Source organism: Cyclopterus lumpus, chromosome 1 (assembly GCF_009769545.1).
Source record: "Cyclopterus lumpus isolate fCycLum1 chromosome 1, fCycLum1.pri, whole genome shotgun sequence".
NCBI classification, from domain to species: domain Eukaryota; kingdom Metazoa; phylum Chordata; class Actinopteri; order Perciformes; family Cyclopteridae; genus Cyclopterus; species Cyclopterus lumpus.
Window position 1 is genome coordinate 18,184,589 of NC_046966.1, and position 27,417 is coordinate 18,212,005.

At 40.3% G+C, this 27,417-nt stretch overlaps 1 protein-coding gene across 8 annotated transcripts in view; it reads right to left on the reverse strand.

Moving 5' to 3' along the window:
• Positions 1-27,417, reverse strand: part of inpp4b (inositol polyphosphate-4-phosphatase type II B) — a 98,501-nt gene that overhangs the window by 16,588 nt on the left and 54,496 nt on the right. For all 8 annotated transcript variants that reach the window (XM_034533926.1, XM_034533909.1, XM_034533918.1 and 5 more), the window contains 6 exons: positions 23,904-24,034; positions 17,940-18,044; positions 14,498-14,606; positions 6,570-6,753; positions 1,022-1,351; positions 150-288 (listed from right to left, as the gene is read on the reverse strand). In XM_034533926.1, the coding sequence (XP_034389817.1) occupies positions 150-288; positions 1,022-1,351; positions 6,570-6,753; positions 14,498-14,606; positions 17,940-18,044; positions 23,904-24,034 (998 nt within the window). The remainder of the gene's footprint in view (positions 1-149; positions 289-1,021; positions 1,352-6,569; positions 6,754-14,497; positions 14,607-17,939; positions 18,045-23,903; positions 24,035-27,417) is intronic.

Consider the following 27,417-nt stretch of genomic DNA (forward strand, 5'->3'; position numbering starts at 1 on the left):
ACCAACCAACATCAGATGACAAGACTAATAATAGAACAGGGTTTCCAGTGAGTCAGTTATGTGCCAACATTACACCTATTTACAGCATTAACACACCAGCATATAGTTTCACTGATTGATACTCGCGCTTCACAAAATCTGTTATTTACCGGGGTTGTGTGAGATGATGACATCAGCTAGCTGCTGCTCAGGGGCCGGCTCTTGATTGCTGTTGTCTTCTTCCTGGAGTTTATCCACCATGGCGATGACACAGTTGAGACATTTGGCCACGTTGGCCCACACCCGGTCCTAAAAGAGCCAAATATACAGCAGTCAGATCAGCCTCACTGATAAGATCTTTCTCACTCTGTCTGAGATTGTGAAATTGAGGAAAAGTGTGCAAAAAAAAAACCAGGACCAAAAACCGTTGAAGCAGCTTTACAGTGTGAACTGGCTTCAAGTCCGAAAGGTCAAAAGGAAATAGCACTCTGGATATTATGAGATTACTTTCAAAGCATTTCACTTGTTTCCAGCTCTCTCTTGCTTTTCCTGAACTCCAATGGTTAACGGACAAATAGATGCTTTCACTTTTATGTGTGTGTGCGACAAATATGATAATCTAAGTGTGTGTGTATATGGCGTTGTGTATTTTGGTCTTTCGTCTTTCATGGTTTGAACATGATAAAACGGTGAGGAATATTTGGAGCGATAATTAGACACTGTGGTGTGCAGAAATCATGTCAAACTCCTGCTGTCAGCGAGGCCGATTCCATCCTCACACGCAAAAGTCAAACACACTTCAATGAAAAGAAGCAGCATGACTTGTTCTGCAGTGACTTGGTCAGAAAGAAATGAGGAAACTCATTAAAAAGAAATATTATGTTTGACGCGATCAAATTTTGCCATACAAATGGTTTATCTGTAATGATAGTGAATCTCCCCGTGTGTGTGCTGGACCATGAGGCCAGCAGGAAACATGGCAGTTTGTGTCATTGTTCTAAAAAATAACTTCTTAATGACTGAGAAAAGTAGTCACCCTCACCCATTCCTCCTCGTCGTACTCTTTATGGTGCGGTATGGAGTCTTGGTGCTTCAGCAGCACACCTTCGCCTCTGGTCGTGCTTTGTAGTCCTTCCACATTATTACACCCCGCTGTGCTGTCAGTGATCGACGTGGCCGGACTGTGACCTGGAAGTCCCTGGACTGGGCTCGGATTCTGGTCACTGCCCTGGAGGATGTGGCCTTGATGTTGGCCTCCCTGCACCGGGGTTTGCTGCTGGTTCTTGGAGACGTATCCGGGCCGCGCTGCGTGCAGTGCCAGTAGTGCACTCTTGACCAATTCATCCTTAAGTGTGTGAACAAATTGTTCGGTCTGTAGCAAAGAGAGGGAGAAAGACCGATTGGAAAAATGAAACCCAGATACTGAATGTTGTGAGGAAGCACAACAAATTAAAATGTAAGCGCTGAAAAAGCAAAAGAGACAGAGTAAGTGGGAAGAGAGTGTCACATTTGGGTAAGAAAATACAGATGGAAGTAATCTTGGAAGTGTGTAAACGATTTACAAAGGAAGGGAAGAGAAACAAGGAAAATGAACACCCTTTCACCATAAAGTATAGCTCAGCTCCATTACTGCAGCACAGCCGGTGAGCAACAAAAACAGCAACAAACAACAAACAATTCAATTACTCCTCCTCCAGCCTGCTTCTCCGAGGAGAACACACCTCCTTTGATCTCAAATTCACCAGCTACTGTAAGTTGATGATGATCCCAGTACCAAGGAGCCTCTCGCTCGCTGCCGCCACTGCGTGAAAAATGATAAGGGCTCTCAAGAGTAATTGGGTTAGCACCGCAATAAGCAATTTTATTAGCATAGCAAAATGCAATCTAACAAAACACGAGCCAAGCTCTCCATGAAAAGGAGCCGGTGAAGTCATTGCAGTGTATACATTTGCCTCACAAACACCCTTTTCCTGAGCCCTACCAAGCGCTGGCCCAAACCTATTTGGTGCAAACTTTAGCTGGCGACCAGTGTGGTGATTCTGTGGGCCATTTAACCGGCCAAGTAGTTATGCCGTGGTGTTTTTTTTAGTCATATTCTTTCCTCCCTCATTGATGTGATAACTGAGGACAATAACCCCTCCCTGGCCGGTACGAGAGACGCTTTGTGTGGACGTCAAAAGGAAGTGATTCTAAACCTTTTGTGCTGGCGACTCGTGAAAATGAAGCAATGTCAACTTGTGACTCCTTTCAAAAAGGCTGCATGACCCGTCAGCATTTTACCAAAGAGACGACTTTCACTTCTCCGATTGTGTCATTTGCGTAATTTTTCATTACTTATCCAACTATCCAGTATAACATAAGAAAAGGGAATAAAGTTTTAAAAAAATGACGGAATGCTCTAATCATATTGTGATTCCGACAGTAGGTTCAGTCTGTTGCTGATTCGGACTGTTATCGAAGCCTATGACACGCAGATGTTTTCATAAGGATGTGCAGTGTTCTAACATATGATTACAATATCTTGTTGTTTTCTATATGGATGGAATACGATTATAAATCTACCAATTTGATGTGGTGTTATAATTAAACTTAATGTTGATGAAAATGGCACGACGCCTGGTCTACTCAGTGGGATCATGATCTTTCTCCTATCTTCAAAGAGGCTTCACATCGGTGGAGTCTATCGTCAAACACTTACAGTGGATTTCTTCCTCACTGAAGCTGCCGTTCCAAACACTTGTTACTTCTGTTGATTTTCACAAATCTGACACATTATAGCTTTAACTGAGAATAAACTGCTGACTCCTCTTATAGTGTAGCTACAGCCTGTGTCAGTCATTAAAAACGATATTACATATATAGATGTAAAACAGATAAAGATTTATCCACATACAATGAGCCATTTGATTAATGTTTGAGCGGAGAGAGCAAATGATGACTACACTTAAAACACCATTGTATCCAGATCATATCCATTTTAATCGTCTTGCTTGGGTCCAAATGAGTTCCATTACTGTAAGTCAATAATGTGAACGTTGAAATCTATGGATACGACTGTGCGTGTAATTATCTAAGAACAACTTGTGCTGAAATGCTATTCTGCGATGCACATAATCGTACATAAAGGAGTAAACATAATTTTAAAGATAAAAAAAAGAAAAGTGCTACATGAATGACTTAGCTTCACTTGATTGAGTAATCAAAACACCTAACAGAAACTGGGGATTCAAAATGTAAATCCATCCATCTTCAATACCGCTTATCCTCATTAGGGTCGCGGGGGCGCTGGAGCCTATCCCAGCTGACATAGGGCGAAGGCAGGGGACACCCTGGACAGGCCGCCAGTCCATCGAGGGCACATGTAGGGACATACAACCATTCACTCTCACATCTATGGGCAATTTTAGAGATCAATTAACCTGCAGCATGTCTTTGGACTGTGAGAGGAAGCCGGAGAGCCCGGAGAGAACCTACGCTGCCACGGGGAGAACATGCAAACTCCACACAGAAGGACCGCTCCGACCGGGAATTGAACCCGCGGCCCTCTTGCTGTGAGGCGACAGTGCTAGCCACTACACCACCGTGCAGCCCTCAAAATGTAAATTCACATTCATATTGAACTCTGCTTATCTGACCTCAATGTTAATTTGCAATCTATAAAACCATGTATTATTCATTATCATTCCTGAGAAGAGCGAACAAAGACCAACACTGAATTTAAAAGAATCTTTTCTTATTTGCACTTCTTAAACACGCGGTCAAAGAAGCCATGTATTTGACTATGACTGAGCAACTTTAAAAAATAAATAAAAATTGTAACCTGGTTACATTATAACCAACCACCATTCAATCACATTCCTAAATATTCTACCAGTACCTCAACTAAGACCAGGACTAACAGCGAAGTGCAGAAAACATTTTAATGATGACACTGTACACCAGGATTCATATAGATACTGTGTTCAACATAGAATATCAGAGGTGCACTCCTCTGGGGAAAGGAGGAAAGCATTGCAGCGTCATTCTCTTACCAGGACTAAACCAAAGCAACTTTGCTCCTCCCCCCACAAAAAAAACTACTCCTTAGTGTAGCTCTTCCACACCTACCTGTTTTAGAGATCTGAAGCACTCAAAGTCCCTCGGGACAAATTCTGTTGCTAGTCTTTCTTATCTATATCTGCTGATATGATCTTGACTGAGCACTTGTGCAAGTCAGAAAGTGCCTCTGTGGACCGATACTGCGGAAAAATAAGTTACGTCTGATCTGAAAAAGAAGAAAACTGAAGAAATCTATTCGCCCTGAATGGTTTCCGATGGTTTTACCCTGAAGGATGAGCGGATTTTGGATTTTTCGGAGATAAAAATAGAGCTTTTTTCACTCAATGTAGCTGAGAGAAGTTAAGAGAGGCCTGATGGAGCGAGCTGGGCAGATTCCAACAGCACTTGGCATATTCACAATTGCGTATTTGACTTCCAAACGCCTTATAATCTCACATCATAAACCACAGCTTCAGCCGGGTAACTGTGAAGATGGAGACATAAAACGTGTCCTAGGACACAGCTGGAGGGAGAGGAGATGTGCTTTTCCCTGTCTGTATCATCAGAGTGAAGTTATTATTATCCTCGTCAACAGAATTATCACCATACATAGAGAAGCAACAGTACATTTGCCGTCCCCGCTGTGAAGTGAAGAAGTGTAATTTCATTAGGCCTCGAGTAGTGGTGTGAAGCAAAGTGGAAAAAGTCAGATGCAAGGAGTACTTAGTAAAAAAAGTTCTTTCATCCCCCTGATGTTTTCTGGAGGTGTCTCATCTTCCCATCATCATCTCAGATTCTCTGAAGATGTGACTCACTGTCTTTATTGAAGAAACTTCACAGACAACGCAGTGACGCACTCGCAAATGCATATGCCTTTATTTATTTGTATGGCAGAAGGATTTCAGATATTTGTCTAAGTGCGATTGTGCAGTATTGTTTTGGGGTGTTTTTATTTTCATTATTGATTAATCTGCGTCAACGTTTTGTTTATAAAATGTCCAAAAGTGGTGAATGTTTACTTTTATAAACGAAGACAAGCTGTAACACAGCTGAGTTAATATGTGATATTGTTGCTTTAAAAAGGACTAAAACACTAAACATTGCAGGGTAGTATATTGAAGAGTTTGTTAAACAAAATATGTTTATTTGCTTTCATGCTTTCGTGAAGCGTTAGATAGAACTGTAAGGTGGATTTTGTTATCTTTGGACATCTGTTTCACCAGTTTTTATGCTAAGCTAAGCTAACCGTCTGCTTATATTCAATGGACAGATATGGTAGAGTGGTATTGATCTTCTCATTCTCAGCAAGAAAGCACATTTCCCAAATGATCAAATTGGTCTTTTGGGGGAAGTTTGTGATTTTCGGCAATATGAATAAAACAGGCGAGACATTACTTGTGTCTGCACAGGTGTGTACATGTGTGAACAAGTGATGAGGAAAAACACACAGAATCAAGCATGTTTGTGTGTGTCTGAAAAAACAACAACCAGATGTGCAGGAGGAAATATGGATATTAAACGTGTGATTCATGATTGGAGTCAATGAGGCTTGAAGAGAGTGATGTCACTTGAACATCAGCTTTTAGATACACACACAGAAACACAGTTTCACACCTCCACTGCCCTCAACCACACATACACACACACACGCAAACAAAGCTTGAGATTTTAATCAGAGCAGCCCCACTTGTGCTGACCGGGCCAGGGGTTTACTAGGCCAACGTGTGCGTGTCTAATCAAGGATGAGAGGAAGTGGTGACAGAGCGAATGTACCAATTAAGCAGGCTGATTGGGCTCTATTCCACTGTGGCAAAAACAATCTCTCCCACAACAGATTGAAATCTGACGGCACCAGATGTAATTCATTAATTATACTGATAAAAAACACCTCAACTCCATAAACCTCCATGCTGCTGTTCACTTTTGTTAGTTTGGCATTTTTATGATGACTTATGGACTTTTCCTGAGGGTTGTCTTTTTAGAGTGCGAAGAAAACTGCTGGATTTTAAGTTTGAAAGTTATTTCGAGAATTTATAAATGTTGCAGTTTTGTTTTTCGATGAAACTAGCAGAGTAATAATATTACAAGCACTGGTACTAAGTCTCTCTTGCAGGATAACTCCAGTGAGAAGGTAAACATTTGGTAAACACCGCCAGTCAATTTAAGCCAATGCATCCACCTGAGTAGTCCGCTGAATGCAACTCTACCAGGTAAACTATTGAATATATAGGCTTGGCTTTTGCATTATGTTTTGATGCTTTTAATGGTTTTATGTGAAGCATTTTGAATTGCTTTGTTGTTGAAATGTGGTCTACAAATAAACTGGCCTTGCCTTGGAAGGAGCCGAAAGTAGTTTTTTGGTGACTTTGAGTTTAAATTAACTTCGTGCCACAGTTAAACTTAAATCTAAAAGGCTTTTCTGAGGTATTACAGGACAATGTTTGTCGATGTGTCCAAGAATAAAATAGTTGGTTGCAGCAGCTTGAGGCCAAGAGGAAAGGGATAGTTAGGATGGGAGCGAGAGTGAGTGAAGGGTTTGGGGGCTGCCTTACCTTGTCAGAAAGGTTCTTGAGTGCATCTCTCAGTCCAGGGGAAGAGTGCTCCTGGGCAGCCTGGAGGAGCCGGTCCGCTAGGCTTGTGATGAGGGGCTGGAGGAGGCTCATGGTGCTGAGTACCTCCTGAGCTTTAGCCGTGTGCTCTGGGGAGTAGTAGATACACTGGTAGGCGGTGCTGAAGCTGTGACGAAAGAAAAAAAAACATATACATTCAGTCGCACTATCATGGACTAAATATATGGAATACACACAAAAGTGTCCCAAACCGGAACTGAACAGAACTGGGCCACACTTGCTTGTAATGAGATTGTACAGAAGCTCATCCCATGAATGTTTAGAAAGGTGCTACTGGTTTTCATTGTGTCCACTTGAGGTCGTAGTTGAAATCAAACAAGCTGCGCTGCAGCATTCCTTAGTTGACCTGCTCCTTGTGCTCGACCTTATCATCAAAACACAACTAATCGAGAACAGGTTTCCTTTATTTCTTCTTGAAAGGTGTGAATTGAGTAAATGTTAATGCTTTCCTCTAATGTGTTGTGGTCAGACCATGAAGGCATCTGTACCAAAGACTTGTATTGTAAAATAGCATTTTAAGATAACAGCATTGCTGGTATCAAACACATCAAGTATGTATTTTATTATAAGAAAATTATTTATCTCGAAGCCTTTGAATGTTGTGGAGTATGTGATGCACCACACCCAGTTGCTTTGTGCAGCTACTTCCCTGCTGTGAATAACAAGCGCAGCCTTTACTAACAGCAGTTGCATCGGAATGTATTTACATTTTATCACAGGCGTAACTTGGTAAATAACGACAAAGCTTGAGGATGAAGATAACTACAAACTCTTATTGTGGAAGAGCTTATTGCTTCTAATCAAAAAAGTGTATATAGAGCGGTTGATCATAACTGTACAATATCATATGTCAATATGGCTATTCTTTGTACCGATTGTACTGACAAATAGTGGGTGTTTATTGACACATAAATGTTGTGTTATGGCACACTTGTGCGGCCCGGAATATGTACAGCAGCAACACTTTCCAGGTATTTGGCATGAACTGTCAAACTGAAACTGCAGTCCAATGTCAACCCATTTTCTCTTTATAAATAATTAATCTCTTCTTCATTTCTAGGGAGCCATTTAATCTCAGACAAAAACACCTTTTGTCAGTTCCTAGATTCAGGGCAAATCACTCCAATCAAACATTCTCCTCGGGTAAAGTTCCAGTGACTTTCAATGAGTTTTGGCTGACTTCCTGCCATCAGATGTAGCGTGGAGCTAGTTTAGAGTCAGCTCTGCAAGCCTCTATGTAGGCCATACCCCAGAGCCAGATCCTAAGGCATAATTGACACGAGAGAGAGAAGAGCGAAAGAGAGAACACGAGATAGAGGAAGGGAGGGGCACATACAAAGGGCTGCCATAATACAGTATTATCTGCAGCGCTCATAATATTTTCAGCGAGGGAAAGAGTGCTTCTTTAGAAGTCGCCCTGTGTGGAACAGCACCACCTGATTTATCAGAAAGTGTGAAAATCTGAAGGCCTTAAGACATTAGGCGTAGTAGGTGCTAGCCACTAACTATGTCTTTGACTGGCTAACTTTGAAATCTTGGCATTGTCATTACTAGTAATGAGCTCCCTGGAGGACTACCACCCACGAGCTCAAAGCTAATCAAAGGAATCAATAAATGAGAGAAATACACAGGACAGACACACACATCACCACCAGGTCTATACGTGCGCACTTCTGTTGCCCCCTCTTCCACAGCCGTACCTCCAAATGCTACAATTTCTATCACAGAGAAGACCATAATTGAATAATCTACTGCAACAAACCCCCTTTCTCTAAACCCCTTTCATCCTCTGTGTGCTTACATTCGTCTTACTACATTATGCAGAACAAAAAGAAAAGAAAAATCCTTAAGGCCTGCAACAATACTGATGCTCCAGAAAAAAAGGCCAAGGAGAAAGTTTACGGAAGAGGACAATTGCTTCAGCCAGATTCAATAACAGCCCTGTTGATTCATAAGTACAAATCCAATCCCATTAAGGAGCCTATGTAGGCAATCATTAATGTTAGGACCTGCCACCTGATGCTAGATCACAGAATTGATCCTCTCCAAGGCTGGCTAAGGGAAGCAACTTTAATTGTCTCATCAGCAATGCTCTCATTCCAAAGGAATCTACTAAGACCGCAAACCATGAAAAGGTAAAAAGAAAGAAGCATACATCTGTGTATGCAAACTTGATGAAAGGCCAAAGGTGATGTTGCACAAGAGGAGCTGATTGTCATTTCAAGCTTTGGGTATGTTTTCCATCCCCGATGTAATTTGGGAGTGCTGTGTGCCAAGTTTTTTTTTTAAACGTGGTGTCAAAAACATCAGGGGGTGGATGCACACTATAATCCAATACAACCACCATAGATTGCTTTGTGGAACTTAAAATATGTTGAAATATGTAGGTGCTGATTGAACCGTGGGTTAATGTCTGAGGTCATAGTTTGGTGGTGTCATTGGAGTCCATGATGTTTTAATAAATAAACACAAGACTTCAAGCCGGTCACAACCTCAAGCTGATTTACAGCAAACCTGAGCTCATGAAAGGCCTCATGGTTCCCAAATGATTTACTTTTGTTTAAAGGAGCTCCCAGAAGAACTTGTTATTTACCGTTTGTTTGATGGTTGATCTATTTTATGATAAAATCTGGATGCGTTTCTTTTAAGTTAAAACAATTTGGTTCTAATGCAGTTGCCATTTAATCAAACAATTTTGAGCATTTGATATCAATAGTATTCTTTTCTTTTTCTTATCTATAATAACAAATAACAAGTAGTGGAACATCCTTTGAAATTTAAATTAAAATATAGATATGCTGTTTGTTCTTAAAGTACAGCGAACAAACTTATAAGTCTCCAGATTCCTTATAACAGGCACATATGAATCTTCATTGATATTCATAATGTGAATGTGAATGTGAGCTATTTGTCCAGCAACTATGTAAACTTTGAAGTCGGCATGCTATTTATGAATATTTATGTTTCTGTCTATGACCAAAGAGACTCATTAAATCTCCATACGTGCAGTATAGAGCATTTCAACAGTTTTTTCTTGTTTTCCCTCATAAAGAGACACAGTAAGGACTAGCGCTTCAGGGTAGAGGGTTGTCTTATGAGTGTTTTAAATATAATGATACACAAGTCACATTTTTTACTGTGCCAGATTTCTTGCATGTTAGAACATCTCCACATGTGGGCAGTCAGGCCTCCAGCAGCATGCGGAGAGCATTCAAATTGCATTCCAGTTAAATGAGCTCAAATTGGAGCTACAATCGATTGAAGAGGCCTATTTGTGCAGACTTACTAGATTACACAATACACATAAATGATATGTACTCATTCTCTTCATAGTGACCATCACACCTACATTCACCTACAGCCACTTGCCTGCTCGCCAACTGTGCTTGTACATGGTGCACCTGTGTTTTGTGATATTCCCGTCACACACAAAGCTCTTTTATTTATGTTTGTACACTCCAACTATGGCACGAATTCCAGGATTCAGAGTAAATTGTGCAGCTTGCACATATGATCATGACTGGTCACATAACTGTTCTGGTTCAATTTAACAATCGTGTGAAATAAGTTTTGTTATTTAAAAAAACACCTCTATTACTGTATTCGTGGCTCAAAACCGGTGTCATTATGGTAATAGTTTACCTTCCACAGACATAAAGAGGTCCAAACTGAAAATTGTTGTGTTCCCTCTTTGGCCGCTGGGACATTATTGATGCATATATAAGCTGTCAATGGATCCTTTATAGATTCCAAATAAAATAGCAGATTATAGCAGAAAACAACAGAGGCGGACATGTTCAGAAGCAATAAATTAAATTTATCTGGTCTTGGGTACACATTTGTGTTGGGCTATGATTGCAACTCTCCACCTCCTGTGAGAGAATATTAGTTTCCTCTCAGGTGAAGCTCATCCAGACTCCATTACCTGGTGTCTGTACATTATAATGGGAAGAAAAGCTTTTAGAAATAAATGCTGCCATACCCCTGCAAACTTTTACACTTTTATGTATGTATATATACATAATGATTTTTTCTTAATCCCACCTCATTTCCATGTGCACCCTGGGTGTGCCACGCGCCTCCAGCCATGAAAACACAAAAAGGTGCCACTCCCTCTGACTGCGCGTTGCACCTGCACTTTGATTCATGACATTATCGCCCATGGCCTTATAATTCAAGTTTTACACAGCACTGGATCTCCAAGAATAGGGACTCGTCAACATGTTAACACATTAGTGGCGCAATGCTCCATCAGGTAAACTTCAGTCTAAGACTCCAGTCTACTAACAGACTACTAAAACTAGCAGTGTGTCCAGGATGAACTTCCTCCTTTGTTTTCCTAAATGATCAATGGGAATTGGTTATAACTGTAATGAGAGGGAGACAACCGCTGTGCCCAGCGGCCTAATTAAGCCAGCATCTTCAGCGCATGGCTAATTAATAGTGGGGAGGAAATTAATGAAGAGCTTGTGGCCTGCTGCTGACAGCCAGCAGGAGAAAAATGCAGCTACGTCAGCAGAGAGCTCTGCAGCACTCCAGGTGACTGCCAAAGCCTCCTTCGTCATTTAGACAGCATGCTGTAATCACTGTTCTTCTTACACCAGGACACTGCCACAGTCACAACATATACACTCTGCACTCTACTGTAGATACAAGCTGAGCGATCTGATCTAAAACCAGCTTCTTTTAACTGCCAAACTCCATCTGCTCATTTCAACTCATATCAGTTCTGAGAGTAACAGCCAAAGCTTTCCTCAGTTCAGACCAGAACTAAGAACCCTGATCTGAGAACAGCTACGCCTCAAAGCTGCTGCCAGTACCGTCACCCACAGAACCAGGAGCAAAGAATCAAGAAGCTGCTGTCCATCAGCCTTACCCGAGTCCCAGGCACTGCACACACACACACACACACACACACACACCCTGGTACGAAGGTATTTTGTTGGACAACGTGCAGCTAGTCACATTCAATCTGAACATTGGACCCAAGAGACTGCGTGATGTAGTTTCAACCACTCTGTCTCTGAGAAATGTGTCATCCGGCAGTTCTGCTTGACCAGGAGGCGACATGTCAGTTCCTCCTTCCTCTCTGTTACAGTGGACAACATTCAAAGCCACATGGAAGAGAGGATATATATACTGCCCAGTTTCTGCACCAACTAAGTACAGCTTAGTCTGACACTGAAACACAACACAGAAGTAAAACAAATATTTAAATAAATCTGCTATACTTCCATACGTGTGTAATAAAAACAAAACACAACACCAGTACAGCTGGTAGGACAACATTTGACAATTTTCAGGTTCCATAAAACATGTCTCCCAAAAAACAAAGTGTGTCGCATCGTTATGCAGGTTAGCTGAATAATTTAAAAGAGGCTGTTAATGATAGATTACGCCACCTCAGCAAATCCACGGCTAGGTCTATAGGGTTCAATTAAAAAAGGACGCGTGGCTTTTAAAACTGCCATTTAAGTGGTACTGCATGCATTAATGATAGATTAATGCTCTCGCCCTGTGTGTACATGTGTAAGGTTTCTGGAGGAATGCTAAACGTAGTTATTGATTAAACTCTTTCCTGGCCCATCCTGAAAGACAAACTACATTGCTTCGCCAATGCAGGTTTCTAATGGATCTGAAAAGAACCCCCCTTCCTCTCTTCTAGTGTCGAGGGAACAAAGACATATAGCTCTTTCATTGCCCTGCTGGTAACACCTCTGTGCTCAGGTTTTTCTTTTTTTTTCTTCCCGTCCCTCAATCCTTTTCCATCTTCTCTTTGATGAATTAATATCCCATTGAATAGCCAAGTCTCACATCTTGCTGATTGTTCTCTTTTTAATCAAATGTGATTACAAAAGGCTGCTTCAGATAGGCGAGGAGACACACTGGGAGGAGTATAATGAGTGTCTGCATGTCCGCACGCTCACACACACACACACACACACACACACACACACGCTCACACACACACACACACACACACACACACACACTTTTATCTGCTCAGTTAGGCTGACTTTCCACACAATTAAGTGACTCTCAACTAGATTTGAGCACAAGACTACAGTACTTAACTGAAAAAAAACAAAAAAACATAATTCCCTCAAAGCTTAATATATTTAGTGCATGCATAATAAAAGTTAATTAAACCATTACATAATGAATGTTCCCCATTTAATGTAAACATGAACCTTCATTACAATGGCCTCTGCAAACACTACAAACTCGTCAGATTTATTCCCATTTCTGACGATGGCTGACAAATTACTGCATTCCAGGTCAAACATGGATAAGGCTCAGCGCAGGACGTCGTCAGTTAGCCAGCCGTAAAATTGGAAAATTTAAGCTACAGTGAGTCATTAGCTAAGTCAAATATGAAACAAAAAGCTCTGTCTCCCCGGAGAATTATTTCTGAAGTCTAATCTCTCGTTCAAAGAAAAATGATTTCACTTCAGTGGATTTTCGAAAATATGCGAACCTTATCATAGTTCAGATACAACTGACCATCTTCAGCAAATTCACGTGTGCACTTTAGCGTAAAGAAGTCCCTTCTTTATTTTTTTTTATCATCAGCACAGGCCCCCAACTATTTTTCCATCAACTTATACATTTCCGACCCACACCTCAGCCCTCTCCATCTTGCCTCTCTTCCCCTCTTTCTTGAGCTGCAAACTCTGTAACTAATTGGATCTGGCATGGTCTGTAATGACTTTGCACTCTATGGGGAGCTTTAAGAAAAATCACCCTTCATTTCTTCTGGCATCACTCAAGTGACCACATACTGAACTCCAGTGACATATACCTCCGTCCTGCATCTCAATGGCAAAAGCAGCTAAATGTACAGGATACTGCCGAGCTCAGGTTTGAGAAAGTCCTCTGGATTGGTTCTGCCGGGGTGCACTTTCAGCCTGTGTTTGTGCGCTTTGTAACTATGTATGGACAACACGACCTTAAACGTTTGTCGGGCGAGCGGTTTCACACAGTAAAAGAAACACACAAAACATATTTTCCGCATCAAGCAATCAAGCAAAGACACAGCCACAGTCGGAACCCAATCTAACATAAATCTGCTCCCTGTGCGTCAGTGAGAGAAAAACAAGGTCTCTACAGGTCTGACCAAGCCAGTATATACACTCAGATTTTACTCATGGGTTTTCAGATTAAGAACTCACTCCTTGTGAAATATGTTTGTAGTAATGATTGATTATCGCAGTGCTTATTGTAGACTAATTTCTGGCAGTCAATGCTTATGGATTGCTGTTCAATTGCACATCACAAACTCTTCATAGTAACGCTATTAGCTCCAGACATTACCTCAGATGAGAAATGTCCTCATTCATTGCATAAAAACTTCTAAACATCTGGACTGATCATTCGGGTTTTGAGTTGAAGTGCTTTTTACGAGCCAGCTCCGGCTGGCAGCTGGGAAGTTGTAACAAAACGTGCAGCAAAATGTGAGGTCTCCTCAGTGGCAAGTTAACATACAGCTTCAGGGTGGAGGAAAACACAATGCCTGCCAGCGAAGAAAGAACCAGTACAGAGGAACTTCTGACTCGACAAGCCTTTTCCATCACGTCGGTGGCCCCCAGTCAAATTGAGCTGTCGGAGGCAGTGGAGTTCCAGTCTAAATTCAGCATGGCTTGGTGGTGAGAAACTGTAGGGGGCTGTGCAGATCAAGCCCAAAGGCCATGGACAACAAATGTGTCTGCCACTATCAATTATGCACAAGTTAGATTATTTTGCCAATAAAAGCTTGTTTCCCCCTCAGCATGTGTCCCGTATTAAATCATCCACGCTCCCTCTAAGCAACATTGGTGTACAGGTCTGCCAGCTGTTGTTCTTCCTCCCACCTCTTTTTCTCTGCTTCATATCTGCTCAGGAGACGCTGCAGACCACCACACTTGAACCCCTGGAAATGGGCTGCGGGGGCGCCGACGGTGACAACGTCGTAGAATGCATCTGGAAGACAGAAAAACAGATTTGATGGAATTCAAATAACAAGATGTATTAAACAGCATCTTGGAAATTTCTCTCTTGAGGATCAAGAAAAATGAGATTCAAGAAGATAAATTATGAATTAAAACAACAACAAAAACATTTATGTTTCAACCAACAATTTGAGGCAAATTATCAGGAATTATAAATAAATCTACAAAAACAGTATGCAAAAGGTAACAAAGGAGTACATTTTTCAAGTGGTATCTCATCCTACGACTAAATCGACTCCTACATTTCTGGTGACGTACCAAGTTATATCAACAGTAGTACATTAGTAATACCTGCATAAAGATTGATCCAGTATTCTTGAGGATACCATGCAGCGGTTTCAGGGCTTTAGTTCAAATGGAAACTTCAACGTTCTTTGGTGGGGCTCCTTTGTAACAGAGTAGTTTTAAACCCACAGTTGCATCATATGTATCCACAACTATGACATTGACATAAGACATGAAGTTACTCTGCACTCTATTAAGTGTTTCTTTTCTCCCGCCATCTTTTGGTCTGAACGCTGGTCCCACGTTGAACCAGAAGGACGATGAATGTCACAGCACTTCATTCCAATTTGCACACTGCCGTCACAAGTAAATAAACACTTCACAGACGGCTGGGCGGGCACAGGGGTGCTTACAACAGGCCTGGTTTTGAATGAGTAATGAGTGAGGTTGACAATTAAAACTGAATAACGGGAGGAGGGAGAGTGGGTGGACTGGGGTTTATGGGGTTGAATATGTTGGTGTGGTTTAGTGCCAGGTCAGTTAATGAACACCTCTGGGAAAGCAACAGTGCACTGCTCCGACTGCAGGAAAACAGTGGTTGAAAAATCGTTGAAAGTAGAAATTAATGACACAACACAGCTCCAAGTGTTGCCACAGAGATGTGGATGGCAGTGCGACCAACAGCCTCCCGTCCCTTAACAACACTGCAATGGACCAATAGTCGTTTGATATGGGGGCTTTGCTACTACCCACTGCATCTTCCATTCATTATCCTTGTGGCAGGCCTTGAGGCTCCCGTTCCACCACACGTTTGGCCCCTAGAGTTTTTGGATGTCCACGTTCCCTTAATTGGTTCTCCCACAGCAGAAGTGTACTATAATACAATGGCGGGTTTTGGAAAATCAAGCACAATGACCAATTTGTGCTTGATTTGCCTGGTCTCGCTCTCACACCATCCTTTTTTCAATACACAATATATCAAGAACAGAATAAGCTGTTTAAGTACTGAGAGGACAGTTGCTCTCTAAAAGAGGAAATTGATTGCGGCAGTCAGGATGAGTGGTTATAACTCGCACTTAACCCATTCCACAAACCTAGTTTAACAATGACGAAGGAAATGAATGCTGAACAACATTTTAATTTCAGCTGAGCTTTTTAGGCTGGAACTGTTTTGCAGTTGTCATTTTGGTGGCAGCAGACAGACGTATTTCCCAATAGTCTTTTCTTTTTTTTTTGCTTGATGATCAAATTGACAAAATTAAAATGAATAGTTCAGCGTTGTTGATTGGAATGCATAGCCAAAACTCAAGGAAATGCATAATTTCACAAAATCAAAGGGAACAATGGAATAATTGACAACACTTGGAAATTGGGACTCGCTACATTCCGAAGACGGTACTGGTACACAGTGGTGAAAGACAATTATTTATTTATTTTTAGCTTTTAGGATGTTATAATTATGTGTAGTGTCTTTGAGTATCATGAAAAGCGCTATATAAATTCAATGCATTATTATTATTATTATTATTATAAGCTTCATCTAATTAGATACACAGGACTCTGTTATAAAATACTGATTGAACGTATTGATGTAGAATATTGACAAAAAAATAATAAATGATAAATGGCGAAAATATGAAGTCATCGTTAAAAGGAAACTCTTCCTACATGAGGAATGACGGTAGCACAGGGTGTATGTCAAACTCACATTTCAATGATTTTCAGTACACTGCATGTCAAGTGACGTCTCTTTTCATGAATCCATCGATATGTACTGTCACTGAGTGGTGTGTGAGACATTACGCAGCATGTTTAAGGTGAGAATTTACGGGTTGAGTTGGATTGATCTTTTTAAAGATTTACTTAATTTGCGTGAAACATTTCTTCTTTTTAATTAATCAAGGTTTTATTTTTATGATCTATTAATCACGGTTTCCCCCCAGATTTCTTCATAAACATTATGAAGCCGATGGGAGATGTGTTATTCTGCTGGTACTCCAGGTCATACTGAAGTATAAACGTAGGGTTAACACACACAGACATATCAGCTAAAGCACCACTGCCTGGAATTGAGTAACGGTGTGAATTGCTCCCACAGAGAGTTGTTATCAGAGTGTCTATCAATCAATCGTTTTATCTTGATTCCCCTCTTCTTCTGCCCTGACAGTGCAAGACAGTTTCGGTGCGTTGTGTGATGACTTGATTTAGCTTATTTTATCTTTCACCCCTGATGTCTTCACTGAAAGAAGCACAGTTTAGATCAAGGTTTGTCTGTCTTCAACTTCTCCATCAATCATCGAAAATGGAGCCCACTCACAGGCAGTGAAGCATCAGTTAGTCGCCCTAATACACAGAGACAGTTTCAGGGCAATAACAGGCTCTGTCAGCTAGAGAGCAGCGGCGGAGGAGAAAACCCAGTATTTCTCTCTGGAAAAACGCTAAGGGCCTAATTAGTGTTTAGTCTATCTTTCTCAGGCCAAGTTAATCCTCACCTTTCAACCTGGACGATGAACTAGAACTGCCCTGTCTGAGTCCTCTGAGTATCTCCGACAGGTGGAGAAGTCACAGGCATAGAAACACAAAACAACCAGAGCAGCTTAAAGAAAAGTTTGCATATGAAACCACCTCTCCCCCCATTACCTGCTTTTTCTGCTTGGAAGTTCCAGGTCAAACAGCGACTGAGCCAAGTTGCTTTCGAGCAGGTTTGTACAAATTACATTTTGAATTGGCTTTACACCATTTTTTAAAAATGACAATGGGAAATATTATGACAATGAGAGAGTTACCACCTGAATCTGCAGCTTCTGTTTGGCTTTATGGAGTTTTATAGTCAGTTTCAGCCACATTTGACTTTTTGGTTCAGTGTCAGCGCTCTCATAGCAATGTTTGTGAAAGATCCCTAAAAACAACTATACTTAATCGGCTCTGCAACAACAGATGTAGTGTATTTTGCAGCATAAAAGACAAATATTTCACTCAGCAGTTGATAGACACCAAAGACAGGACAGAAGGAGTGTGAATATTGGACTTAGGTGTAATAAAATGTCCAACAGAAGTCCAAAGCAGTAGTGTAATATACCTGTTTTTCTGGGGCACGTCACTCTCATCCTCTGGGTGTGCAAGTTTATTGGGATGAACTCCAGAGATTTCTGGGTTTTGCAGCAGCTTGGCTTGAATGAACGACCTAAAAGAAAAAATACACGAGTATATGTCACATTGTCATGAAGTATAACTGGGATGGTGGATGTTTAAAAGATAAACATACCTAGCAGTTAATACCTCACCGTCTGCTTTCAGCGGAACTACGATCTTCCCAACATGACTGCTGTTCTCTTTATAACCTTGTTGATGTGCTTATGAAGTGAGGCACATCAACAGATAAGCAAACATTAGATAATAATTTACATTGATGTTCAAATGTTCTTTGATTTCCCCCCAAAAAACAAAACCTTTGTGTAATTGAATAACTTGAGATATAACTGAGTGACAAAGGGGAATACATAGCACCTAATTAAATTGAGTGAATGGTTGCTTAACAAAGCTGTCAGATTACCCAAAAACAAAGAACAGCACAGGCAATATTTCAAATTATTAAAGCCCAATTTACCCAGCCATTCTCCCAAAGAAAGCATAATTTTAACACAAACCATTTTTTAAACAGTTAACTACAAATTATTCTTGGTTTGGCATAAGTTAACCCTCCAAACCATTCCACTTTTAAATAGCGTTTGAAAGATCATTTAACACACATATAAATGTATATCAGACAGAGAATGTATCAATTAGAGAACGACAAGCATCTCAAAAGTAGCTCATTTGAATCAACCGCTTATAACATCCTCTAATGAGCAGTGTAATCATTTAAGCAGAGGATTTTATATTGCAGCTGCTACTTTGCTCAGAATGTCCAATTAAAATGTTCAGACAAATGATACTCTTTGTTAGTGGCTTACATTTAAGCTCAAAAATACAATCTGACACTCCATGTTGGATGCTCAAATATGTAAATAGGGTTGATGAGCCTCTTTGAGATGAGGCAAAGCTTTCAAGAACAACCAAGAAACAGAAGCAACTTAGGAGAGTTGTGATGTTTGCGAGGCAGAGTTTGCATATATTTCAGTTAAATGTTAAATGTCTAAGAAGTTTCTATCGAAGGAATAAAGCTCATGTTACCAAACCAGTAAAATCCGCTCTAGTGCACGTTGAGTGTTTTCCAGCTCATGTGCGGAAAAGTAACTTCATCATAAATATCAGAGCACATTGATGGTATGCATGTTGAACACATTTCCAAATTGTAATGTAACAAATATTGCTAATTAGTTCAATGGAAGTGCAGGTAAATATCGGATGTGCTCGTACCTCCCGTTCATTCTCCCCCATTGTTAACAGCTGTGCAGATGTTGTGTAGTCTTCTATCTATCTATCTATCTATCTATCTATCTATCTATCTATCTATCTATCTATCTATCTATACATTAGCATACAGGCAGAATAGACCCATTATTACTACTGTAGTATATACACGGTATATCTTGTCAACAATGATTATTTTCTTATTTATCAAAACACCCAAAGGACAAGTAGAGTAAATTACTAAAATCCTGCCACTATTTCTAAATATTGATGTCAAACAGAGTGTGTTCCTGTGTACCGCACCTCACAGTGTATATTAATTGCAGCATAATGACAAAGTCTTAGTATCCACACTTGCTGTCTCTTACTTTGTGTCGAGAAGAACAAAATCTACGCAGTACACACTTGTTTAATTCCCGTTCATTATTACTCTCGAGGCAACAGACCAGTATGCACCAATCAGCGCTTCAGTGCTCCAGAAGGTTTATGTTTACACAGAATCGAGATGGGAAAATCGGTTACCTGACACAGATTTTTTAAATCATTAGGCAGGTTGGCCAAACATGAAAACAAATCCACTGCGCCTCCGTCACTGTATATAATGTTGACCCACTCAAGCTGTTGCCTCTCCAAAATGGATATATGACTCAGCTGGAGCTGACAGTGATGTTACTTATTATTTCCTCGCACTGAAAATCAATCATGCATTCTTCCTAAGGTGTAAACAGATTTGCTGCTACTTACCAAAGTGCAAATGTAAACAGATGCCATTTCTAACCAATCTGTCTGTTTTAATATAGTCAAGAGCAAAACATAAGCTCCACATGTAGAAATGTGCAGTCCAGAACAATAAACCAGACAAAACACTCTTCGTTGAGCATGCTACTAAATAGCAAGTACATATTCCTTATCTGTCAATGTGTATCTCTTTATTTTTATTATAATTTGCATATTGTTATTGTATTTACCATATTTACTTACTGAATGATTACTGAATAATCCACACAAGAATTCCAATGCACACTTGAATGAATAAAAGACATGAATGTTGAGCATGCTCACATATGCAAGTACAGCTGAGACTTTTGCAGGACTTTGGCAATAAAAGAAAAGAAAAAATGTTTACCAGATGACGGTGCTAAATAAAATTGTGGATCATCAAAGTTATTATCATAGATCTTCAATATTTAAAGCAAATTTCAAAGAAATCCATCAAATAGAATGAGTTTTGAGTCAATATCATGGTGGTGCGAAGAGTAAAAAGTCAAAAGATCCCCAAAGCCAGTAGGCTTCATCCTCTGGAGAACATGACTGTCTGTACAACATTTTTTTAAATCCATCCAATAGTTGCTGAGATATTTTAGTGAACAGACCAACACTGAGGTGAACATAAACTCTCGGCCTATCTGTGCACATGTCTTCACCCAGACCGAACTGACCTGCGTTCCTCAGTGTACACCAACCCATGTCTGTGCTACAGGAGGAGCCCTTTCCAAAGGCTAACATCCAAGTCAATGGCTAAGCTGTCGTCCCTGCTCAGTGGACTCCTCCCTGTCTGCTGGAGAGCTCTGGGGACCAGGCTAATGGAGCTGGTGACCGTTGGAGGTTAGATGAATTAGCCGTATCTGATCCCCATCTGTTTGCCCAGGTGGGCTGGCTATGTGACAGAAGGAATTGGATGCCAGCAACACTGACCAACATCTGTTCAACATCCATCTCTTCTTTTAATCTTTCCTGTCATTTCTTTGCTCTTCGCTACTTTTCTGAATCCTTCAGGAGATGAGCAATCCTATATCCAATGCTTTTGGAAATGTCTGTCTGTGAGCCTGACAAGCTGAGAAAAAAAAAAACAAGATCACAAACTACAGCAACACCATCTCGTAAGTGAGGTCTGTCAGATCAATGTAGGTCGGTAGCATGTTAAGGGTTTCATCTTCATGGTCCTGTGGCGCTGAGAGCACAGCAGGCTTTTTTAATCAATCCACAGTTAGATATGTTGTGGACATAGAGGAGGGTTGGGCACACGCTGTGTGAGCAGTAGAATCAATTGGACAAGTGCAAATTGGACAAGTGTCATGACTTTCTTTTCTTAACTTGGATCCAATTAATGTCTTTTAACTTTTTGGTCATTACTTGCAGGGGCTTTTCTTTGTCATTGCTATTTCTATGTTGCCTGTCGTAACCTGCAAAACAGAAACTCTCTGTGTACTCCACAGCTGAACATCTTTACCTCGAAGCAACAGACAAAAGAGACTACTGTTCTAATACATCTATTAAAGACAGAAAATAAGGTATGAGCCTAAATGTACAATACGTAGTTCTGGCCTTTAAGCTGAAGTTATCCCATAAAAGGAGTTTAAGAGTCATGACTGACACGTTTGTGCAGAGAAGTGCCGGCAGCATTGGAGGTCCAACAAACACCACGCTAATGGGATTATGCCTTTAATTCACCGGCTAGTAAACAATGAAAGTAGGGATGATTCATTTATGTATGGAATAGAGTTATTAGAGCATCCAAAGTGTTTGCTGAGGTCAGCTCGTCATTAAAAATGTATCAAATGGAACCCAAATATGAGGATTCTACTGCCACCTCTCAGCAGACTGTTTATCTTCCTCTCTCTGCCTACAGTTTCTCCAATTTCATTTTTATTCTTACAAAACAAAGAACATGAATATCCATCAGACTTAACCTTAAATGGTATGCACATTCAAGACTGTCTCTACATAATATAACTGCACACATAATCATATTTAAGGCCATGAACCCTCAAAGCCACATACAAACCTGCGATACCCAACTATTTTGATAACATAATTAAAAATGTAAAAAATATAAACTTCATACAGTGGGAGCTCTCTATATCTGACATTCTCCCTTAAATGTTGTATTATTATTTAAAGAAAGTGGCATTGCCACCAAATATGATAGAAATTTTAAAAAAGTAAATTGAAAGTAAAATCCTAATCTTGATTTATGTAGCATTGACAAGTTACGAGAATAATGATGCTTGTTGATTTCTGTTCCATAAGGTTTTTCCATCACTCCCCTGTCTCTGCTCACCCACTGGTCTTGACACTCAAACCATCTCCATAACACACATTCATTATGTCTGTACCTTTGGCATTTTCTAATGATCTTACTTATCTATAATTTGCAACAGCTTGCCCACCAAACTTGTTTAGCAATGTCCGTCTTCCTGTTAAGTTAATGCAGGACAGAATTACAGCAGTAAATGTGACATGGGTGCATTTATGTATTGCAGCATCTGTGCCACACAAGGGACTTGTCAGGAACAATAAAGACCAATGGCACATTATCCGTTCGCCTCGCCCTCGACTGCCTCCCTCAGAGCTCGGGCAGAGGCTTAGCCCCCATCGTCGCTTATCAGCTGGGCAAAGCAAATGAAGCAGTGACAAATATCTCATTATGGGGATGAGAGTAAACCAGAGTTACATTTATCAGTTGCCATAATGGTCATATACCCATAGGAAACTAAAATATGCACAGGGAGAGCTGATGGAGAGGGAAAGAAACAAATCCAGATGTTGTAAATTGTAAATTCGTTATAATTTAAATTCGGGGCAAAGCAAAACTAAACATGTGTTCTATGTTTGTGTTATTGAGCACCAGGCCCAATTACATTCCACCACAAAAATGGTCAGGTATATAACATTAGGTTTCAAAATCGTGGAGAAAAAAATAGTACCATTCTCTGCTCTGAAATGTTGGGGGGCGTGTCCGCTGAAGGCTCTGAAACCACGCCCACTCATAGGTGAGGTTTGATTACATATGTACAGTTAAAGCATATACGACATGTTAGCTTTTAGGTAGCCAGTGAACCAGTGAAACAAAGTCTTTTTCATCGCGTAGTGGAGGGGTTTTAGGATGGCCATAGTAAAACTTAAAAAATGTAGGCCGCCGAATATGTTTCCTCGTTAAGTGTCAGAGGCAGCCTAATTACTTTCTGTGCTCACATCAGAGCTAACTGTGTGGATTCACTTTATTATGTAAAGCATTTGCAAAAAGTGTGCAATATTATTTGCATATCAAGTAGAACACAGAATAGTTGTAAATGAGATGCAAGACTATGTTTGCACATGGCACAGATTTGCATCCGTTTTTATGTGCACTGCAAACGTTTACCTTAACAAAACACAGAGGGGCACATGGGCGCACACATTTCGATTGCCCCTGATGAAACCTCTGTTGCTATGGAAACTATTTGACAACAAGTAGATCAATTAGTCAACCTCTGACTGAGCTTTTCATTGACACAAATCAGCCAGAATCTAAGGACAGATCAGGCAAGATTACAGGCATTAAAAAACCACTCCTTTAATTTAAAAAAAAAAAAAAAAGCCTCTATATTTAGGGACCACACATTACAGTAAGAGACAACTTTCCCCTGTTGATATAAATCATTTTAATTTGACTGGAAAGATAAAGTGTTGATTGGTAATAATGTATGCAGTGCCACCTGCAAACCTCAGCCAGTTGCTCTACTTCTCCTTTTTCACAGTAAAACAGGATGCACAATGTGGCATTTCATAACTATGGAGGGATAAAAACATATTCAACGACAAAACCATGAGAGGAGAAAAGAATATATTTCCATAAAACCTGGATAATCATACTTGAACAAAGGTGAAATCAAAGACACATCTTGGATAGCAGCAGGTGCAGTCATACCAGTGATCTTGTCCAGTTCTGCCAAAGTCTCCTGGAAGGAGTTGACGATTCCTCCGTATCGTGTCATCACCTCTTTTCTTAAGTTGTCCCAGTGAGGAGAAAGCTCCCCCAGCTCCCTCAGGTCTTGCACCCTACAAATAAACACAGATCTATGAGGACATTTGTGGTTTTAATGGAAATCAAACAAAATCATTAAATAAAAAAGAGACATCGTCACAGTTTGGTTCCTTCTGCTTAGCTACACTTTTGTTTAAAACATTGACCATAGACATAAAACATAACTCTAATTTAAGAGAGAAAAGAAAGTATTGGATATTAACAATTATGGTAAAACGCAAACACAGGCTTGCACATACTGGCCCAGACACACACGTACAGTACACACAGGAGCCCGGAGCACCCTGTGCTGAGCCGGATAAACACAGGATCTGCTGCCTATACTTATCCACTCTGCCCTATCAAATTCCTCCCTTGCTCTCGCCATTCTTTAACCATTACGTATGAAAGAAACTGACCCAGTCTTTACTGGTGTCACTGGAGCGATGGGTTGACTGTCCTTTATCTAGTTAGGTCTTCGGCCTAAGGCCAAAATCATGTGTGCTCCTTCTTTAGGAATAAATAGTGGATGTGTGTGTTTGTGTTTGTGTGTGTGTGTGTGTGTGTGTGTGCGTGTGTGTGTGTGTGTGTGGCTGATTGCCTCGTAGGAAGTATACAGCCTCTTTCACTGGCTCATTATTTGCATCTGAAAGGCAGATGGACAGATATCATTCAGAAACCTGCCCTCCAGCACCCATTGAAAAGTAAATTGCATTGATATTATAGAAATTAGAGGTTGAAGGAGGTTCAACATTGTATTCGGGATAACAAATACATGGTCATATGCATTGCTTTCATGGTAACAAGCCCAATTTTCAGTGATTATACCTCATGCATTTTGTATAAAGTATATCTTAAAATGAAAGACTCAATACTCATTGGTTCAAGTTATTGTTAAGAACCGGCATCATTGCTTGAATGCATAATGTAGCAGTTATTTCTTTTGTTGTATAGTTCAACTACGACAACAAAGCGCAAGGCACTGATAGCCTCGCCAGACTATTTCCTGGTCTCCTCCAGGTAAGTAAGTTATTTTTAGATTACTTTGAAGTACTTCAATACACAGCAGAGTGCGATCGAAATAGTGCCAAAGAGAGAGAGCGAGAGAGAGACAAAGTGAGTCAAGGTCATATGTATCATATGAATGGATCAAACCCACAAGTTTCAAGAGTGTGTTTCAGCCAAATTACAACTAAACAAACACACCATATTTGATCATATATCTCTAGTGGGATCTATAGCCATATCTTCAAGAATGTCTATGTTAGAATGTAGTTCCAATAAAAACAGCGAGGTCTGCAAATTATCCGGACACATTGTTTCTGAAAAGACATGTCACGGTTATAATTTTAAATTCGACACCAAAAGAAGTTAATAGATGTCACTTTTTGAAAAACACCGCTGGCAGTAGACTGATATATCATCCGACAAGCTTAACAAAGCGATGCCTGCGAGCAGGTTCAGGCAGCCCAACTCGAGTCCTCCGCTTCACTCACCTGGCACAGTCTCCCACTGCATCATATATCAAACGCACCCTTTTAATCATGGCGCTCTACTTAAGCCGCTAGTGCTCTGCTCACTCTTTTGCGGCATGTTTGCTGTCACGCCGTTTACCAGAGAGCGATTCCGTTACTTGCTGCTGCCGCTGTTGTTAGCATCTCCCTCCCTGCTGTGCACAACAGAATGCCAAAATAGGTTTACGGTAATTCAAGAACAACGTTTCCATAGTTGGCAACCGGAGAGTACTGACTTACAGTATAACTTGTACATTTCTTGCTTAGTATGTATCTAGGTCAAAAAGAAACAAAAAACATTTATATCATTTTTTATTTTTTTTGCTCCTAAATATAGATATGCTTTAAAAAGCCAGTGATTATCTGCATAGGTTGATACCACGAGAGGTAACTGAAATAGATAGATCACAGACATAGGACAGAGGACACCAGCAGCTGGAAACAACCTCTCGGCAGTGAGGCGCTACATACTGGGCAGCTCCGCCAACACGCTCTGCAGGTGGCTGGAAGGAAGTTGTGCTCATGATATCAGAAGATAGTCACGAGGCTTTCTAAAAGAGAAAGTATGTTTCAGATCACCTGGAGCAAAGGAGGTTCACAGTACCACGGGCAGCAGCGCAGGTATGTGTGTGACTTTAGGTTATTCCAAGGTCGCATATATGTTTCACGTTTGGCACGAAAATAGTGCTTGAAAACATTTTTTTGTTAATTATAGAGGAATTTATAAAAACAGAGACCAATGATGAATAAACATGTTTATTCAAAAGCTGTTTTGTTTAAATGTCTCAGAAATGATATTCACATTTTTGGAAATGAGAGTGGCTCTGAAAACAAAAAGGGAAACACAAACTATTAAGATTGTGAAACAAACAAACATCATACGTCTTTGATTGATGCATGTTACAGGGCACCAGCACTGGGCCAAATTGGGACGCAGGGCTAGAGCTAAGTGAGGAAGGGCAAGGTGTGAATTGGGATTGGGCCATTGTATCCAGCATACCCAGTTCAGTTGAAAGGAGGCAATTTTAACCAATCAAGGGTGGATGTTCTCAGTGGTTTATTGAGCAAAAATTACACGTTACTAGATCCTTACCATTCTGTTGAAGAGATTGCAACTATTCCCGATTGTCTGAACCTCTAACTATACCTGAGAGATCTGTTATTTTCTGTGGGAAAGTCTGGAGGGAAGGTCACGGTGGACGATCTCAGCCTAAATGATAGATAATGAATAAAATAATAGCGAAACATATCTGCTTGCTAAATGACAGTGATAAGGCAGTGGGTAGAAGGATACGCTATCACCTCCTTAATCAGTGGTCTATTGTCTGGAAAGAGTGAAGGTGTGATTGGGGAAAGGCGCGATGAGAGTGTGGACTGGAGGCTGATTAACTATATGTTTTTTTGTGTTTCATCGAACACCATACATTTGAAAAAGTGCTCCAGTAAACAAAGAAGAAAATATCTGAGATTTAATTTTCTTGGTTTAAAGGTCCGAGTGGGAAAACAAATTGTGAATGTAATATTGAATATTATACAGTAAGATCCAATTACAAGTTTAAAATCATTAGTTAAAATCAAATCCATATTTTACAAGGTTCAAATGACCCAACGTGTTAAATGCATGGACACTGTACTGTACACTCACACTGGGCAATCTGTTTTGTTTAATTTATCATTAGTAAGATACTGTTATACTCTAATCCTGTATACTGTGGTGAGAATTATCCCATGTTGTTTACTGATGATATTTAGTAAGTTTGTTCATGATTCCTTTGTTAATGTTTAGGGTTAGTTGACATAAAATAAGTCATTTATCAGTTATGCGGGTACAAGAACATTAAAAAAGGGATAATAATCAAGTAGAACAATGTCTCCAAATTGACTTGGATAGATGTCTGAATAAA